This window comes from Pollicipes pollicipes, unplaced genomic scaffold (genome assembly GCF_011947565.3).
Source record: "Pollicipes pollicipes isolate AB1234 unplaced genomic scaffold, Ppol_2.1 Scaffold_2555;HRSCAF=2994_pilon_pilon_pilon, whole genome shotgun sequence".
NCBI classification, from domain to species: Eukaryota; Metazoa; Arthropoda; class Thecostraca; order Pollicipedomorpha; family Pollicipedidae; genus Pollicipes; species Pollicipes pollicipes.
Genome location: NW_023596136.1, coordinates 32,393,974 through 32,412,751, shown reverse-complemented (window position 1 = coordinate 32,412,751; position 18,778 = coordinate 32,393,974). Strand labels below are relative to the sequence as shown.

At 61.6% G+C, this 18,778-nt stretch overlaps 1 protein-coding gene across 6 annotated transcripts in view; it reads right to left on the bottom strand.

Moving 5' to 3' along the window:
• Window positions 1-18,526, bottom strand: part of LOC119110707 (fasciclin-3) — a 63,121-nt gene extending 44,595 nt beyond the window's left edge. For all 6 annotated transcript variants that reach the window (XM_037234617.1, XM_037234625.1, XM_037234642.1 and 3 more), the window contains exon 1: window positions 18,363-18,526. In XM_037234617.1, the coding sequence (XP_037090512.1) occupies window positions 18,363-18,402 (40 nt within the window). In that variant the 5' untranslated portion in view covers window positions 18,403-18,526. The remainder of the gene's footprint in view (window positions 1-18,362) is intronic.
• Window positions 18,527-18,778: the final 252 nt, after the last annotated feature.

Sequence of the window (18,778 nt, the reverse complement as noted above, 5' to 3'; positions counted from 1 at the left end):
TGCTGCACGGATCAGGCGCCTACTTGTCGCCCCTTTCCCCCCTCCCCGTACTCACCACGTTCCCAGAGGCTTCTGAGCCGTAAATCCTGCGACTGGAGACAAGGAGAAAGGCTTGAAGGGCAGTTTATCAGCATGTCGCAGATGGCATACTGTGTCATGGCCGTTTGAAAATGGTCGGTGCATATAAATATGAAATGTTCCAATATCAGCGTGCTTGCTCATTGATTAAACGTTAACTGAACGTAAAGAGCCAATATAACACACCCAACACCGGTGCGTCAACCTAGAATATCGTACGTGAAGGTTTTTTCTCAGGTAATGACGCCCAGAGTGACATGTCGAAGTTACTCATGAGCATCCAGCCACCGGCGGGACATACCCGGCAACAAACAGCTCGTAATGGTCGGAGACACAGACCTAGAGACAACGCAAACGACCTAACTCGAACGGCAGAGCTCCTAGGGCTGCAACTGCCCGGCAGCACGTCGTCTGGCCGTTGCTGCTGCGTATCCACGGAACCCACAGACGATCCAAGGAAGCAGACGGTAAGGATCGTTCTAGATGGGGCAGGCTGCGACATAGCTGGCTCGTCTCCTCGGCCAGCCCTCCTGGTGCTAACCTGGGGCTAGCCTGGGCCGGCGGCCTCCCCAGTGCCGACGCGCGGTCGGCTGGCGCGATTTAACGCCTCGCGGAGAGGCGAGGCCGCCGCCCGGCGAGGCGGGGCGAGCCCGGCGGCGGCGCGACACGGCGACAGGCACGCCGTGTCGCGGTGGCCGGCGACCCTGCACGCTGATCGAGTTAGCCGCCAGTTGACCGGCCTCTCCGGTGCGGCCGGCCGGCCCGGCGTCCCGGCCGACGCCCGGCTGGTCGCACCGTGCTCGGCCGACGCCGCGCGGCTGCCGACAACCTGCGCCTGAGTAATGACCGTCCGGCGGCGGCGACGGCGGCCGTGGCTGTCGTGTGCCGACGCCGCCCGGCCGGCGGAAGACGGGCGCCGAGCCGCGTTATTAGCGCGGCCCGCATCGACCGTCGTCGCCGCCGCCGGCCGCCGGTCGATGTCGGCACGTCGCCGTCGACACGCGACGCGGCGGCGGGTCGCCGACCCGGCGCGCCGTCGCCGGCGGGGGCGTGGGACGGCGCACGTGCCGGGTCGGGTCGGGTCTCCGGCAGTGAGCGACGGGCCGGGTAGGGACGGGGGAGAGGGTGCACATGAGTCACGAGGGGGGATGGTGGTGGCTGGGCTATCGATAATGCAATGAGGATTGTCAGTTTTATTGGGCGACATCTGGGGAAGCAGCTACTCTCCAACCACAACATTTTTTAACGCTGATATGCGACTATGGGCATTCGTATATTTCGCTCCATGTAATTCGGGCAGTTTATGTACTTTTCCGCCGACTAGACTCGAAGCGGTGCCTGCCAGTTACCCGGGTCGTCACGCTTGGTCAGGCGCCGCAGCAGGCGCGGGCGCGTCCTACCGAGCAGGAGTCGTGTTCAGCGGAGCCCGACCACGGGCCGCCGCCGGCCCCCGAAAGTCAGCCGGGCTCCGTCTCGCATCCGTCCGACAAATCGGCTGGCTGGGTCGGGGGGGGGGGGGACGGCGCAGGGGCTCGCCGCACGTCCTGTCCGCCGGCTGTCCGCGGTCACCGGGTCACCGGGCCGGACGCGTGCTCTGCAGCGGCAGGCGCGCGCGGCGCCCGGGGAGGGGAGGGGAGGGGGGAGGGGAGGGCGTGAAGGTCGGCCGTGGGTCACGTGACCGCGTCCCAGATCGGGCGCTGCCGGTGCATCCGCAGCGTCCGCGGGCCGGCGAGCCGAGAGCTGGAATGCCGGGCCAGCTTCGAGCGCGGCCAACACGCCGATAGCGTCGCGGGACGTCGCAGCGCCGCGCAAGCAGGCACTGCAGGTTGCGCGCGGGCAAACAGATTACCTCACGTTTTACATGGTGGATAGCTGCAGCATAGTCCGCATGCTCTCGATGACCGAATGCTTCCTTTGCTCACGCATATCAAACTCCCTTAAAATTGAGCAAGTTACAAATTCCACCGCTTCGGTTTTTCTTGAAAATATGCATCATAGCCGGCACGTGCCGTTCCCTCTTCGTTTACTTAATGCTTTCAACAGGCATGTGATAAAAATTCCGGCAAAATTGACTGATGCTGCACCTAAAAATATCATACATGTCCCCTGCCGCCGCTTCATCTCTAATCCTTTTCGCAGCCGGTGTAAAACGATGCACAAGTAATCGCCTTTCAACGCCAATGGAAGACGTTCAGGCCAACCACGACAGAGCGATTCCATATCAAAACATTTGCCGAACCCGTTCCCGCATTTTCCTGCTTCAGTCCGTCTGTAATGTGCCGATGCGAGCCGAAAGGCGTACAAAGCGTCCGTCTAACTGACACCCTTTCTCCGGGAGCGCCGTGCCACCTGGCGTCGACTTCACGGCTCCTCAGTGTCCTAGCGGCTCCCACCGCACAAAAAGCGTCGCCGCCATTTGTCAAGTGTCGCCGGCGCCGGCTCTGGTGGCGGGCGGCGGCGGCGGCATCCGACGGTCGGCTGCAGGCCTGCCGCGGTCTCCGGTGTTCGGTAATCCCTCCCTCCCGCCGGTAAAAAGCGCCCGGGGCGGCCGATGTCGTGCGGCACAGCCGCCACGCCAGGCGCCGCTGCCAGGTCGACGACCCCGGCGCCGAGCCGCAGAACGGAGCTGGAGCGGCGCAAGCCGTGAGAAGGACGGGGCGGTGCGGCGGCCGACCCTGTTTTGTGTGCATCTGGGCGATTGAATCAGCTGGGTGAGCGAGGTGGTAGCTGACAAACACCATCAAGGATATTAGCTGTGATGCATCGGTTCATTGTTAGCTGAGTTACGGTCCCACAAAATATGACAAAAACACGCGGTCACTGCTTCTGAATAGCCGAAACTTCTGGCGCCGTGGTGCGCTCACAGGGTGCAGTGCCGAGTACAAATTTGTGGCCATCCCTGTCGTGTAAAAATTGATTTTATTTCGGTCATCTATGAGCCAACAATCGGACAACGGCCTGATCATGCCGTCAACAGTCTGGATCCAGTCCAGCGTTAACTGCCATCAGCACATGGATGAAAATCAATACGCGTGTAAAAAGGGCGAAATCAACAGGCGTATCTGGTATCGGAGGCCCTACTGCAAAAAGCAAAACTGGCATGACTTGACTGGACAACTTTTTACAATCCGTGTGTCAGACAATGGCTATAAACGGACGAAACGCCACGAACATCCCCAAGCGGCTTAATTTAAGACAGTGCAGTCACACAGTGACACCGTTATTAACGCTTAACTTGCGTTAAATATGTTTTGCGGGGTAATTGCACTGTTCTTGAAGTTCTTGTATCGTATAACATGTGTTGCGCTCTGGTCCCAGCACGAGTCTTTCTGCATGTGCCCCGAGCACGTGAGCCGAGGCACAGGCCGGGGCGCGAACCGAGGCGTGGACCGTCCGCCACGGCAGCCGTGTCGCACGTCCAATCAGCGCTGCCGCCGCCGGAGATAACGTCCGCGCCATGGCTCGGCGTCATCAACAATGACGGCCACGCGCCGGGCGCCAGCGCAGCGCCACAATAGCCGGCGATAAGACAAGCGCGGAACGTCGCCGGCGGCGACCATTCCCCGGCGGGGACATTGTCACCCGGCCGTCCTTCAGCAGGGCCGGCGGCGCGGCTGGCGCTGTTGCGAACACGCTGCAGCGCCGGCGGCTGCGCAACAATGGGAGCGCCAGCTGCCGGAACGCGCCGGCCCGCCCGGCCCGTCACGGGACGTGAAGTGACGACTGACACCGCCGGCGAGCAGCCTGCGGGGCCGGTTATGAGAGCCTCACGAGCGATGCGTCGTCGTCCTGATGAATTTCTCGCCGGCGCCCCTGCGCTACGTATAGTCGCAGTAGGACATGTCTCCTTGACCACGGTATTGATCAGTCATGGCGGAGAGCACCGACGGCGGCCTCAGCCACCAACGGGCGCCGGGAGCCAGCGCCAGTCAGCTCACGCAAGGCCGCTGGCCGGAACGGGCGCCCAGTTCCCACAGTGATTTCTCAGCAGACATCTGCAACCTTCTCACGCCGAAGCAGCCACCGGAGCATATGGTTACTGTGCCACCGCACTGGCGCGGCACATTCGCTCAGCGAGCGTGTGTGTGACTCACTCAGTGATTCATTCAGTGGCTCATTCACGCGCTCGTGCGTAGCGTTGGCCAGAACGTTTTAGAAATAAACAGCACTGTCCTTTTGCAGGATGGCGTCTAAACATGAATCTCACAAGATCGCCACAGCACTCTTTTATATCCATCTAGGACGTCTGTGTGCAAGCGCATCACGTCGCAGCACCTGCACATGAATATTCCGTTCTTATTCGAGGGTGTCCCCATCGACAGCACGCGACAAGGTTGCTGCCATCGCACCTTGAGATGCATCACATGCCCGCTGATCCGAATAGCACGCTTGGATCTGCAACCGCAGGTAAGCCAGGGCTTGAGCCCGCTGGAATGCAAGCCTCGCCAGTCGGGCGGCGGCGGAGGCACGCATGGGCGATTGTCCCAGCAGTCACGTACCGGACAGCGCCCGCCGTTCTTGTCGGTGCCCGAGCAAGCTTTGTTGCGAGGCAGCGCGCGTCCACGGTCGCGTACGGAGCGCCGGTGTGGGCGCTATTTTTAGCGGGCATGTCCAGGCTCTGGGCTAGGGCCCGCGTCCGTCTCAAGCCGGCGAGCCTGAGTCGGTTACCGTGGATCGGCACCAGAAAGCGGTGCTTAGCGCGGTACCGCGCGGCCGCCGACTCGAGCACGAGAGAGGGGAGGGGCGCCACTGTTTGCGCGGCCGGTGACTTCATCGGCCGGCGTCGGCCTGTTTGGCCGCTGTCAGTGGTGAGTCTGTTGGCCGCCGTGTATCGACGCGTGCGCCGCGGCCGACGAGCCCCCCAGGCCACCGCCCTCCCGCAGCTCCTCGTCCTTGGCACCGGGCAGCTGCGAGAGGGGACGGGCTCGGCTGACACGCCGCACCTGTGCCCGTACTCTGTGTCAGCAGCGGCGAGCGAGTCTTTTGCATGGAAACGACGCAATTGGATGGTGGCGAAATGTGGCGGTAGTGCAGGCGTGAGCTACTGACACGAGTGCTGCAACGCTGCGGTGCCAGAAAGTGATCAACAAAATTGAAATCGTCGCAATTACGCGGTAGGCGATCCCACGCGGGATCATTGCCGTTGCAGGTCTGATGAAACAACTTTTATTGCCGCCACCACTGTCATTTTCTACAGCTATTTCTGTAAATGATGGCTCGGTCAAACAGTCGTCAGCGTTTGTTCAAACGTTTGGTTAATTCCAAGCTCAGGAAGTCGATGTCATGCGTCGTCCCCGCATGACCTCACGAAGGAAGTCAGCCGGCGCCGCACCCGGACGGTAAAACACCGTCGGTCACCCGGCCAGCCGGCCCACTGGCCGGGGTCTGCGTTGTTCGCGGGCCGGCGGCCGCGGATCTGCCATGTCAACACGCGACGCATTCCTCGTCCGGCTGTTTGTTGTTTCGACTCGGAGGGGAGCCGTCGACGTCGGCGCCGACGGCGGCGCGACCGCACCGACGCCGCGGCCGCCCTCTGCGCCGCGATGCCGACACGTCGGCCCGCCCCCCGCGAAGGGTCCGACACGCGCTCCGCCCGGAGCGGTTCGGCACTTACTTCACATGCGCCGCCCCGCCAGCACTCCACCTCCGAAGAGGAGGTCATGTTTCGCAGATCGGCGCAGTCTCTCACCTGGAAGCAGAGAGGCGCGCGCGTCAGAGAGTCCGCCCGGGGATGGTGAGGGTTGGGGGGGGGGGGGTCTCGGGGTGCGGCCCACACACACACCTCGTCCTCGGCCTGAGCTGTGCGGGGATCACCAGTGCTGCAGCTGGGAGTGTGTCTCCGGCGACAGTGACTGGCACTGGAGCACACTTGTTGCTACACGGCGCCGCGCCGCCGGTGCATAGACACCTGCCTGGCGGCTGGCGGCACGGCGAGCCTCCGCCTCCGCCGCCCCTGCAGCGCCGTCCGGCTGACGGACGGGCGGCGGGAGCGTGTGAAAAACACGTCAGGAATGAGGAGGCCGCAGTCTCGTCTTACGGACGCGCTCACATCAAATACAGGGGCGTTAATTGAAGATGCGGCACGTGAGGTGTGGGCACGGCAGATGTGAACGCGAAGGGTGTGAGCTTGCCAGCACTGCATTACGACATGCAGGAGGAGCATGGTGCAAAATAGCATATACCGAGGAGATTTGAATGTTATAGAATTGGGGGTGATTGCGCTGTACGAAGTTCAGCTTGCTTCCGTTGAAGGAAGCTAGAGTAGTAAAAACGCTTGGCAACGTGGAACAAAAGCGGGCTATAACACCCAAAGCAGTCACTAGTTCCAGAATATGCAAGCCCTTAATCTGAAGACAGCGCTGACGTACGTCAATTACGCGTCTGCAGTGCACTGCAGTTGCAATGCAAAACACTCTCTGCATACCAATAAGCTGTCCACGAGGACAGCACATTTACTATCCACGCAGCCGCGTGCATTTTAACATACGGGAGTCTTCCTAGTGTTGCAATGCACGACATCAAGATGGATTAAACACGCACCACTCCCAACACCGAACAAAGACTGTATCCTTGGCAAACCATGGGCTCAAAGCGCATACCATCGACGGCGGGCTGTCACCGCCCCGAGGACAGGCGTAGGGGGCAGCGGTCCGTGTCAACGCCGCTCTTTAGAGACCCGTTGGCCCAGTTGGGCGGCCAACAGGTCATGCCTGCTAATTACTCTGGCCGCGCCGAGCGGTGCACGCGGTAGCGGCGGCGGGGTGACGGGGGGGGGGGGGGCTCTGAGGCCGACCGTCCCGCCGGCTGTCAGAAGGCCGTGATGGAGCGGGGTTCGGTGACGCGGCGGCCGGCCCGCCGCGGTCGTCACACGCAGATGAGCAGAAATAACGGCTCTGCCACCACCGGCGGCATCAAACGGGACTCGGCCGGCAGCCGCACCGCCACCCCGGACCGGACCGAACCGAGCCGCTGGAAACGGTCGGCGAACGGCGGAGGCAACGGTGTGAAAACGGCTGAGAAACAGAGGGAGGACCGGGTGGCAAAGCACGACATCAGTCTAGAAACAAATAGGATCGTGAGCACAGCAAGAGATAACAAAACAACAAACAGCCGGGGCGAGAGAAAACAAGGAAGAAAATAAGATAAGAACGATGCAACTTGGGATGTGCTTTAGATTGCCGCGATGGTCGTGATAAAGGCCGCGATGTGGGACGTAATCAAAGTAAGTCCTCTCGGACCGGAGCCGGCACCGCCTCTGGCGAGGAAAACGGTGGCATCGACACCTGCTCTTAGGGGGAGGGAGTAAGGACTCTGGCGGCAACACCACCTCTGGTGGGGAGGATGATGACGTTGACACCGCCTCTGGTGTCGAGGACGCTGGCGATACCTCCTCTGGTGGAGAGGACGCTGGCGATACCTCCTCTGAAGTCGAGGACGCTGGTGATACCTCCTCTGTTGTCGAGGACGCTGGCGATACCTAATCTGGTGGGGAGGACGCTGGCGGCAATACCTCCCCTGGTGGGGAGGACGCTGGTGCTCATCGCACCACTTGGCAGCCGGAGACGGGAGCCCATAAAGGGCCTGGTCGCCTCATCGCGGCAATCCAGCGCATCAACACCCGCAAAAAATGCAGTGGCCCGCTGTCGTAATCGGCTCAGCCCACCCGTCGCCAGTTCAGAAATCTGGGACCGCGTCAGCAAAGTCTGATGTCTCAGTCATATTCCACCTAGAATTCCGCAGAATGGTCTGGTCAGCTCAGCACGGCTGGCGCCCACCCGCCGTGCGTCTCGGCACTTCCCCTTTCCATCCGCACTCCCCAGCATCAACGATCACTCCATAGGACCTTGTCGTCCCTTCCTCATGCGGCAGTCATCCGGCCACCGGGCCGGCCGCCGCCTCCGGCGTCGCCGGCGTGACGGCGCGGCGGCCGGCTCGCCCGGCCGCCGCCACTGATGGGAGGTTATTTACCTATCCGCTCGGCGGGCCACGCGGCCGCAGACAACGGCTCTGCCGCGGCGCGCCCGCCCACAGCCGTACAAATGAGATTTACAGGGCGCGGCGCGCAGCCGGCCGTGGCCGACGGCAGTGCGCCAGCCGACGCCGGCTCCAGCGCGCTCTGAAAAGCGCTTGTCGCCACCGTGACGGACCGGGCAGGCGGAGGGGCCACGCGGCGGGCGGGCGCTGGCCGCACGCCGCCGCGCCAGCCGTGACCTTGCGCGGCGCGCCGGCGTCCGGGATTACAACGGCTGCTCGCGTGCCGTGTTTAGCGCGGCAGGCGATCCGGGAGGCCGTAGAGCCGCGCGCGGCAGCAAACAGACCCCAGAAAAACGCGGATGGGGTGGCACGCCGACACCGACGCCGGTGTACTACGGCCGGCAGCGCCGGTCCGGCCGGCAAAAACGGCGAGCACCTGTCTCCGCCGACGGGCGCCGCGCCGACGTCGACAGCGACAACAAACACGGCCGAGGGCGGCGCCGGGCCGCCCTCTAACCCGGTCGCCACGCTCGGGGCACTCGGACAAAGACCGCCCGCGGCGACAGCGGCGGCGGCGGAGGCGGGCGGCCACAGCGGCCACGGGCGAGCACCGAGGCAGCGCCGGCAGAGCCATGCACGGGCAGCTGCGCCCGCCCGGTCGCCGCCCGTCGCCGCCGCCGCTGCCGCCGCGTGACAAAATGGAGCGGCACCGCCAGACAACTCGTTAAGGCCGCCGGTCCGGTGCGGCACCGCCCGGCCGGCACGAGCCGTGAGCCGGCCATTCACGGACCGGAGAGATACCCACGGCCCGCACGACAAGCGACCGTGCTATGCGGAGAAAGCGAGTCGCATGAGCGAAGCTCAGTTATGCCAGTTTGTCTCGGCTTCGGGCTTGATGGAGTCATCAGGTGTTGGGTTGCATGCATTTATGATTTACAGTTACAGTTGCGTCATGCACTCGACATGTGCAGCAGCTATTCGTGCTGCATGAAGACAAATATGTGTAATACTATACGTAACCGAACATGGTATTGTCTGGATGCGTCGCATAGCAGCTGTGGATTCGCAACTTTTCTCTATATTTGCTCGTTGATTTAAGACTACGACTGTCCACAACACCAGCAGGGCGGCTCGCGTTCGACGATGATACACCAGCAGGCCGCCCGTGCGCGCGTGGCCCGTCGGCGTGCTGCAGGACAGGTCCCCGGGCGCCTACAGGGCGGGCCCCGGTGCGGCCACAGGACGGACCCCGGGGTGCCCGCAGGACAGGCCCCGGTGCGCCCGCAGGACAGGCCCCGGTGCGCCCGCAGGACGGGCCCCGGTGCGGCCACAGGACGGGCCCCGGTGCGCCCGCAGGACGGACCCCGGCGGGCCTGGACTGCCCCGGCGGCGGCGAAGCTTGGCGGCGGCGCGGCCATTGCCCCCCAGTTTCCATGCCGGTCGGCCTCCCTGGGGACCGGCTGTCGCGCTGCCCGTCCGGAGCTGGATAATTGCGAGGTGGCTCGGCTCCCACGCCGCCGGAAAAGCGGCCGCCGGCGGCGGTGGCCCTGAACTGGGTCCCGGAGGGCGAGCTGGCCCTTTCGTGTCACCGGATGACCCCTCCTGCCACTGGCACCACACGCTGCAGGGACGTGGGGTAAGTGATCATAGGGCAGAAGCAGTCCACCCTCAAAATAGCGTTGCCTATTGAGCGGGTGCGGTGCGATGCAAGGCATATCAGAACCCTCCTGCCCTTCCAATTGTCCAGTTTTGCAGGGATCCGATGCTCCTGTTACCGCAACCATCAGGCATGATGCTGTTCGTGGAACCGATCTCATCTCTGTGTCGAGTCACAAGCAGCATGCGCACGCTCCGAAATGTTCCCAGTGACTCCCAGGCCAGTGAGTCACCGCTGCTCGCCAGGTGGCCATAAAATGAACAGTTAGCATGTCGTCTCATGGAGAGCACCGCTCACTGATGGCACCGCGCCCCCACCAGGGGCGTGCCACATCGGACCTCCAGGCCCACGCCGGCACCCCCGGTCTGCACCCCCGGGCCGGCCGATCAAGCGCCGACCCGGTGTGCTGAATGCCCACAGGGCGTGGCAGTTAGCCGGCGCAGCCGGCGCGGACGCCGGCCCCGTTGCCATGGCGACCGCGCACAAACAGGCGGCGTATAATGCCCTGGAATGAGTCACCCGTGACATCACGTCTAATGCCGGGACCGGCACCGGGACCGGGACCGGGACCGCTCCGCGCCCCCGCCAGCGGAGGGGAATGGGGTAATCGGGTGCCCCTCCGTCGGTGACGCTCGCGCGCACGCTGCGATCGCGGCAGCGGTGATCACGTGGCGCTGCTGATCAGCACCAGACGGCCGCGGAGGAATGGATCGGATGCTTTGGGATATGTGCATGCTCGTCTTTGAAGCGTGCGCTTACCGAAAGCATTAGACGAAGATGCGCAGGAGCATTCCCGATGCCGATGCTCCACTGGTGGCTACCTAATATCTAAGTCAATTCCCATCGAGTCATTTTGTAGATTTATTGAAGCTTGGCTCAATGGCAAAACTGCTCATATCGCTCAAAAGTATGCATTTTACGTCGGACCAGTGCGGCCGAATTGAGCCGGGTCCGCTCCCTACAGTCGTACGGCCATTGAGATGAGTATGTGACAGCAAACCGAGCATCTCCACTGATTTTATCCAAACAAGTTGATATCTTGAGGCAGTAACGCAAAATAATATTTACGTTCGCCGTTTGGTTTGACCTGGCTTTTTCAAAATCGTGACAGGCTCGTTTTGTTAATTTTTCGTTTGGTCTGTAATTATGAGCAGACAAGACTGAACTCCGCAAGTTCTGTATCAAAACAGATGGCAAAGGAAAGCCCAATAGTAGGTCATAGTATCCTCACGGAGGATGACGTAACCGTGCATGTCATATTTATTAAACCACGCTGGGGGCTGTTATGAATAAAGACAGGCACATCCAGTCCGAAAAGCCACCCATGTCGCCACAATAGAGTGCCGAAGCACTTTCATGGAACCAAATGTCATATAAAGATCATCACTATTCCTGATCACAAAAAGTCAGCTCTGGGCTTGGTCTAGATAACCAGGCGATGCCAGATCACCAGCACCACTGGACGCAAAATCGGTCGACAACACGACTGGCCCATGCCGATCGCCGGCGCTCACGTTCAAAAGCAGCGGCCGCGTGCAGAGACGGCGCGCTCCGGCCCTCGCGCTACTGTGGCCGGCGCCCCTGCGCGACGGTGATGTCACCGCCGGACCGGCCCGGTATGCAGCCGGCCTTTGATAAGCACGCGGCGGGGGAGGGAGGGCAGCAGGAAGGCAGGGGAGCAGGACGCTGGGCACGGAGGATCCGCCGCAGCTGGGAGCAGGACGGCTGGGCACGAAGGATCCGCCGCAGCTGGGAGCAGGACGGCTGGGCACGGAGGATCCGCCGCAGCTGGGAGCAGGACGGCTGGGCACGGAGGATCCGCCGCAGCTGGGAGCGGGACGGCTGGGCACGGAGGACCCGCTGCAGCTGGGAGCAGGACGGCTGGGCACGGAGGATCCGCTGCAGCTGGGAGCAGGACGGCTGGGCACGGAGGACCCGCTGCAGCTGGGAGCAGGACGGCTGGGCACGGAGGATCCGCTGCAGCTGGGAGCAGGACGGCTGGGCACGGAGGATCCGCTGCAGCTGGCAGCAACCGATGACCAGGCTTGTCCCCCAGACTGAGCTGAGGCGGGCCGGCAGGTAGCCAGCCACGTGCACGACCGTAGGGGAAAGCGAAACCCGCCGAACGTCGCTTTCTTCAAGGCCCCGCGTTACTAACGCCCGTTCCGGTGAGCTGGGTGAAAAAATAAGTCCCGCTGCCACGAACAGCCTTGGAAATCGCGGCTACGCCACAAAATGGTTCTGACCGTCTATTTACGACAGTCAATGGTTGGTTGGGGCTAGATTTCGTGGCCTGTTCGTGTTCATGGCCCCGGGGTGCGTAATGAGGGGGAGGGAAAAGGGATGGGGAAGGGGGAGCAGGTGCGAGGCGGCGCAAGGGAGGTTGAGCCGTTCCTCCCCCTTCCCGATGTTCCCAGCAGGAGCACACCTGTCTTTAGCCACGGCAGCCATGCGGCGCGGAGACCGCCACCGCCGGGGCCGGGGGGAGTCATGCGTCTGGAGGGCAGGACGGTGGGTCCAAGCCGCCAGCACCCCCTCTCCTGGCCCATCCAATCAAACACCGTAATCTGGCCGGTCGAGACGGGAGCATAGCGGCCGGCCGGCCGGCGTCCGCCGTGGGGTCCCGGGCGCCGGGCGAATGATGCCAGCCCCCGGGAGGACCGGCGCCGCGGTCTCGCGGAGCCGAGCGCGACGCCCGCTGCACTCAGCGCGTGCACTCGGGCCTATTAACAGTTAGGACAGCGTCCCAGAGTGCTCTTGACGCCCTGCGCTTCCCGCTGGAGACGACTGGAAGCCCGAAACGAGGCTCGCGTCGCTCAAGTGCCGACGTGACCGAGGCGCCAAGTTGATACACAAAGGCGTGAGCGAGGCCGCCGCCCGGTAAAGTGGCGGGGAACCACACCCTGACGAGGCAAACGCGCCAGCGCAAACAGCTGGCCTCACGTGCGGCCGCGGCGGGGAACGCTCTGGGCCGAGAGCGGCCGACAGGGGGCGCGGGCACCGACAGGAACACGCCGTAACCGCGTGCGGAACGGGTCCAAGGCCGCATGACCGGCCTCTTACGAGCGGGTGGTGAGCATGTACGTCATAGCACGGGCTGAAGAGTTTAATGAGACAACCATTAGGCCGTTCGAGGCTCTGAGCATCGGGAGTGTGGATTGCGCCTAATGCTGCCAGACCCGGCATTGTAATTTGAAAGCCAATTACTTGTGGTCATGCCGTATAACTAATCGCGGCCGCCTGTGTTGTAGATGTAGTACGTCAGGCTTTCGAGTTAAAAAGCTCTACTGGTGCATCGAAATGGACATGTTTGACTTTTTCAAATGATTAGGAGCGTTGAGAATGGTGACCGTGTAATCGTTTGTATATTAGTAATTGTATGCAACGACTGACTGCCTCGTGTGAGGTCCGAGCACTGTTCCATGTCATGGCGGTTAACAAGAGTTCAAGCCGAATCAAGTCAAGCAGCCTCCTAAGCAGCCAAGGCAGGACGGCAAAGTAAGGCAGGCAGGCTACCTCTGTGGGTTACTGGTATTGGGGTCGTTGATTTGTCAGTTTTAGGCTGTACATAATCTCCAATCACACAGTTTGTTGGTCCAGTCCCACGCGACAAAGTAGAGCGTGCCTCTCGAAGGAGTGTAGAGTGTGCTGAACAGCCTGTCAGAAATAAAGGCGCCCGTGAACAGAACAATTGCCACGCAGCGCCGGTAGCCTCTGTGCCGCCCCCCGCCCCGTTTTTCGCTGGACGGCCAACAAAAGTGCGAAAGCCGATGGCACACCCAGTCGAGCTTCTGGCAGTTTTCGTTTGGTAACGAACAAGTGACATAGCCCCGGTCGGCGCGCAACGGAACCCACCCTCCCCCACTTCGTCTGGATTACAGGCAACATTGAATCTTCAGACGCTGTCATTGTCGGCCTGTTACTGGCAAAGCCGGGAGACCTTTACGAAGATTGGCTGGGCGCTGGGGGAATTAGCCTGATCTGCGCGCCGGCGCCGTTTCCATGACCGTCCCCGTTTTTTGCGGACCCCGTAAATTGACTGCCGAGGCGGTGAGGATCGTGACGCATCACTGCCCCGCGCCTCCGCTTTGGCGTTGCTTCGTGTGGGGGAAGGAGCGGCGGTTACAACCGCTGGATGTGGCGCATCGCCGCCCGCGCCTCCCCTTTAGCGCTGCTCCGAGTGAAGGGAAGGAGCGGCGGTTACAACCGCTGGCCGTGGCGCATCGTCGCCCGCGCCTCCGCTTTACCGCTGCTCCGAGTGAGGGAAGGAGCGACGGCCTGAACTTGCTGGCCCGTAGTGTACGGTGCCTGGGGAGGCCCGGTTTCAAAGCACTGGGAATGGGAAGACGATGAGATGATTGGGGGAAAGCAGGGGAACCGGAAAATTTAATTTGGTGACCTCGATTTATGCTGGAAGTCTTTCAGATCGTATTAGCAAATGTTTGTATGGCGCGCAAGTCTTAGCGGCTGATCCCAAGCGAAGAGCAGCTGCCCTGCAGGCAACAGTGCTCAAGTGCTCGAGCGCTCTGAGCGAGACCATCGGCTGTTTTGTTTTCAGCCTAACCCTGAAAACGATGCCAGACGCGCTGGATCGATGGCGTACCAGATTGGCGTCGTTCACGGGCTTATGAAAACATTCATGTGCCGGTGATGGGAGCCGGTCGTTCTTTACAGTGCGCCGCCCGGGGTAGGGTGCCGACCATTGTGCCGCGCCGCCTCCCTCGCGTCGGCGGGGGCATAGTGAATGGCGAATTAACACGGCGTCAGCGGCGGCCGGTGCAGGCAGGAGGCGCGTGATCATTAGCGGCCCCGGTGACGCCTGCCGACGCGATTAGCGGCCGGCTGTCGGCGGCGCGCGCGGCGACGGGCGACCGCGCAGCCGGGCCGCCCCGAGGCCACCGCAGGGGAGGCCCGGCGGCAGCCGAGGGACACAGCCACGCCGAGAGGGGGGGGGGACGCCATCGGTGGCGGTATGCAGCGGCTCGACCGACAGTAGAGTGGAGGGTTGGAAGGCCGGCAAGTATCGAAGATAACTAATGCTGCGATGCCTATCATCTCTCATGATGAGCGTCACTGCTCCTACTTTACAAATCACATCCGGTATCACCTTATGAACCTGACTTAGATCGTTGGGCAAAGCGGAGCATTTTAAAATCAAAGCAGCGTGAGGATGCCCTCCAGAATGCGCCCTGAAGTGCGGCAGACCGAAGAAGGAGGAGGTCCCCCCCCCCACCGACATCCGTTCATGCGGCGTCCGCCGTTGCCGGAGTTGGGCCGGCGGCGGCAGGTGGCGCAGGTGGCCACTGGTCACCAGCGAGCGAGACCGGCCCGGCCGGACCGCAGCTGGGACCGGTCCCGTTGCCCGCTTCCGGGAGAGGTCGGTGCCCCGCGGCGGTGGCTCGAGGCGCGCGGGCGGGTCACCACCGGATGAGGGGAGAGGCGCACCGGTGGGACATCGCTTCGACAGAAGGGCGCTGCGCGACGGGCCGCTTTCCCGCTCCGACGCGGCGGACATGGTCCAGCCGAGCCTCCGTCGCCCGGGTTGGCGTGTGCGATACACTACATTGAGCGTGCGTGCACCCGGTCAGAGCTGCCGCAGAGAATGATGCAGGCCGCCCCCCCCCCCCCCTCCAGCCGGTACACAGGCCGCCACAGGCTTCGAGCACGGTGGCCTCCCTGCAGCGCCATTGGTGATCGCCGCAGATCATCTGCCTGTCGTGCCCAGAGGCCAGCGAGCGGAGACAAAGAGCCAGCCGGGGCGCCCCCTGCCCGGATGCCCCGCTAACCAGGCATCGTCACCGGGCCTGCGCGCCTACCCTTTGTGACGCCCCAGAGGGGATTTCCGGGATGGCAGCGTGAATCGTTTCCGGTGCTGACACATGCAGGAAAGACGCCCTGCAGAAGGTCAGAGGCCAGCATCATCAGGCGAAAGTGCGAACGGACTAGGCGCACGTGGCTGGCTTTCGCCTGCTCGGGCGCGGACACATTCGTCACCCGCCCGCGCCCGGCGCTGCCGCCGCCGGGCCGACCGAGCCCGCGCGGCCCGGACCGCGGTCGGCGCGACCTCCCGCCGGGCCGCGCCGCCGCTGAGGCCAGGTGAGAGCGCGGGAGGCGCGGGTAACGGTTCGAGCTGCGGCGCCGCCGCGGCAGACGCCACGCCGCAGCGGTTAGCCGGCCGGCGAACGGCGACGTCGTGAGCCTGCAGGCGGCGATTGGTTGACTCACGCAGCGCGAACGGCTCTTCCCACGGAAGGTGCCCGCATCCAAACGGTAGTCGCCGCTGTCGTCGGCCATCGATCACGAAAACAGCGGGGAAACGCTTTTAAAAAGACATTTGAAACTCATTGGTCGCAGGCCCAGAACGCAGCGTAGGCAGTATCTAGCTGCATTTCAGACACATCTTGGAAATTCGAAGGTAGGCTCATCCACGAGAGTCTAGATGGCCCCATAAATTTTCTGCCCGGCAGAGGCTATTGTGTATTAGTGTGCTCCATACCACGCCGTAGACCAGCGACAGTGGGATTATATAGCGGGATTGAGCGATTGATTTATATATGATAGCGGGATTGAGCGATAAAATATCCTATCGGGTGCCCGCCTCATTTCGCGTCCACGCCATATCTGCCGAATACCGACTTCCGACCACTCGAGGATACTGCGCCTGATTACAGTGCTGCTACGCTCCTGTGTGGGCATGCAGTCTCCAGGGCACCCAGATTGGCGAGCTCCACGCAAGGTAGCGCTAGCACTGCCGTGGCTCGCCCCGCGCGCGCCGTGGTCGCCTCCGCTTCCGGGCCGGCAGCGAATCACCAGCCGGACCTGTTGACTCAGAGCAGCACCAGAGCTGCTGATGTGGTGACTCAGAAGCCGGCAGAAGCGCAATCACCGCCGGTGGTGTACGCCTACGTCATTCCAGAGCTTTACATATATCGACTAGTTACTGAGGATCGCAAGGTAGGCCTGCCCCGGCTGATATAGTTCGCTATGCCTGTCAGAATGAGTAAAAAAACCTCATGTTAAATATTCTACAACCTGTAAATGTTTATCATGCTATTATTGCTTGAAAATGAACGCACAAAAAATAGTTCATTAACTTCATATGAATCCTTAAGCCATATGCATTGCCCCATACGGCTACCATATACGAGCATAAGACTACTAAATGAGTTACAATGTAATAATTAATGATATAATGACAATATAAGGCTGGTGTTAGATACCTACGTGTTACGAGCGCATTAAGCACCGTGTGTGGGCGCACTGAGCGAACGCCACGTCGAATGACGTACTGAATGGGTCTCGGCAGGTATGCGACCTCGGGTAAAACTGTGCGGGTCCCAGAATTCTGCAGAACCGGTTTCCAGATCAAGGATCTCGGCTCCGCTTCCAGATGCCGGCGGGCAGGAAACCAAACGCGGTGGGGTACGGGCAAAATATCGGCGTTTTCTTATAATAGTTCTTGCAATTTCGTTGGATTGTTTCCCTTGGCAGGAAAAACGGAAACAGCTTTGTGCCACGTCCAAAGACCTTAGTGAACAAATGCTGTAAGGGGTGCATGATGCTGTAAGGTGTGCATGCAGGTCAACAAACACACGTTATAACTTTACGCCGTGGATTTTAGGATGCCTAGCGACAGACGGAGCCTCACATTTAAACATGGCATGTTATATAATTAAAATCTCACATTATGTATATGTATACATATATGTTTTATACTATATACATATTCATATATATATATACATGTATATATTTACAAGATATGTTTCTATGGTTGTTGTTCGCTGATACGAATTATAGGCAGCACAAGGCTCGTTTCTTTCCAGCACTCCGTTCAAAAATGGCCGACCCACCAACCGACCTCCTAACGGAAGCCCTCGATCAATATGGCAGCGATCCCGACGCGAGAAGAGGTGAACAAAGGCGCGCCCAGCACCGGGACATGGCGCGGCCGCTGGCCGGTGGCGCTGGCCGTCCACCAGCCGCAGTGGCACCGCTCAGCGTCGGCGGAGCAGTGGCATCGATCCGCCGGGAGCCAGAGGCGAACGAGTCTCATCCCGGCGCTGCCTGAGGGGCGAGCTATCGATCTGCTGGGAGCGCTCGGAGGGGCGTCTCGTCTAATCCCATCTCCGAGCCAGGAGCGCGGTCTCCTGTTGATGCCGGCGCGGCCGTGGGGCATCCTCGGCGACAAACAGGCGAGCCGGCCCCGCGGCGGTCCGACAAACAAAGCCGAGGCGAGCGGCGGCCGCGCCACCCGCTCGGCCGCGAACAAAAACCGCCCGCCGGCCGCGCGGCCGGCGTCCACCTCACGCCAGTCCACCAGCCTCCAGACGGCCAGCAAAGGTCACAGGTCACACGTGGGCGGGGGCGTAAGCGACCGAGTCTGCGCCTCGACCACACCTTGTATCGATCTGGGAAGCCGCCCGTTCACCACAAAGAGTTTGAAGAAGGAGTTGTTTTCAGAGGCGGTTGGCTCTCACACCACTTCTAAGAACAACTTTAGGACGTTCGAAAAAGAGCGCAGCTGATTCTAAAGAGTGCAATGAAAACCACGCAGCAAGCACAACCCTGGCAGTACAAACGGTCATGCGCCGCAGCGACCCGGAAAGACCCCACGTTCCAGGACGATACAGTAACCGACGCAATGTCTTACCTTGTATCAAGAAGGGCAGGAAAATGTATTCAAACTTCATTTTGACAGCTCTAAGGTCTAGCTCAGTCACACAAGTAAGAGATTAAAATGCGGCAGCAGCAGCTCCAACGCCCCACAGCCACCCGCGAGGCCTCACACGGACAACTGACGCTAGCGCCGCGGCGGCAGCCGGCCACAACTAGCGAGTCAAACGTGACCGAGCGGAGCGGAGCTGCCGTCCGCCGACAGAGGGCGGTGCCGGCGCCCGGCGCGCGACGAGCCCGCGCGCTGGCGGGGCGTCGCCAACGCGAGGGGGAGGAGGCACCGGGTCGCGGCCCCTGGAGCCTTGCACTATGGCATACACGCGCGGCCTTCCGTGACGGCAGTATTTCTGAGTAATGTACTTTGAATTCAAGACGCCCGTTCTGTTGAAATGT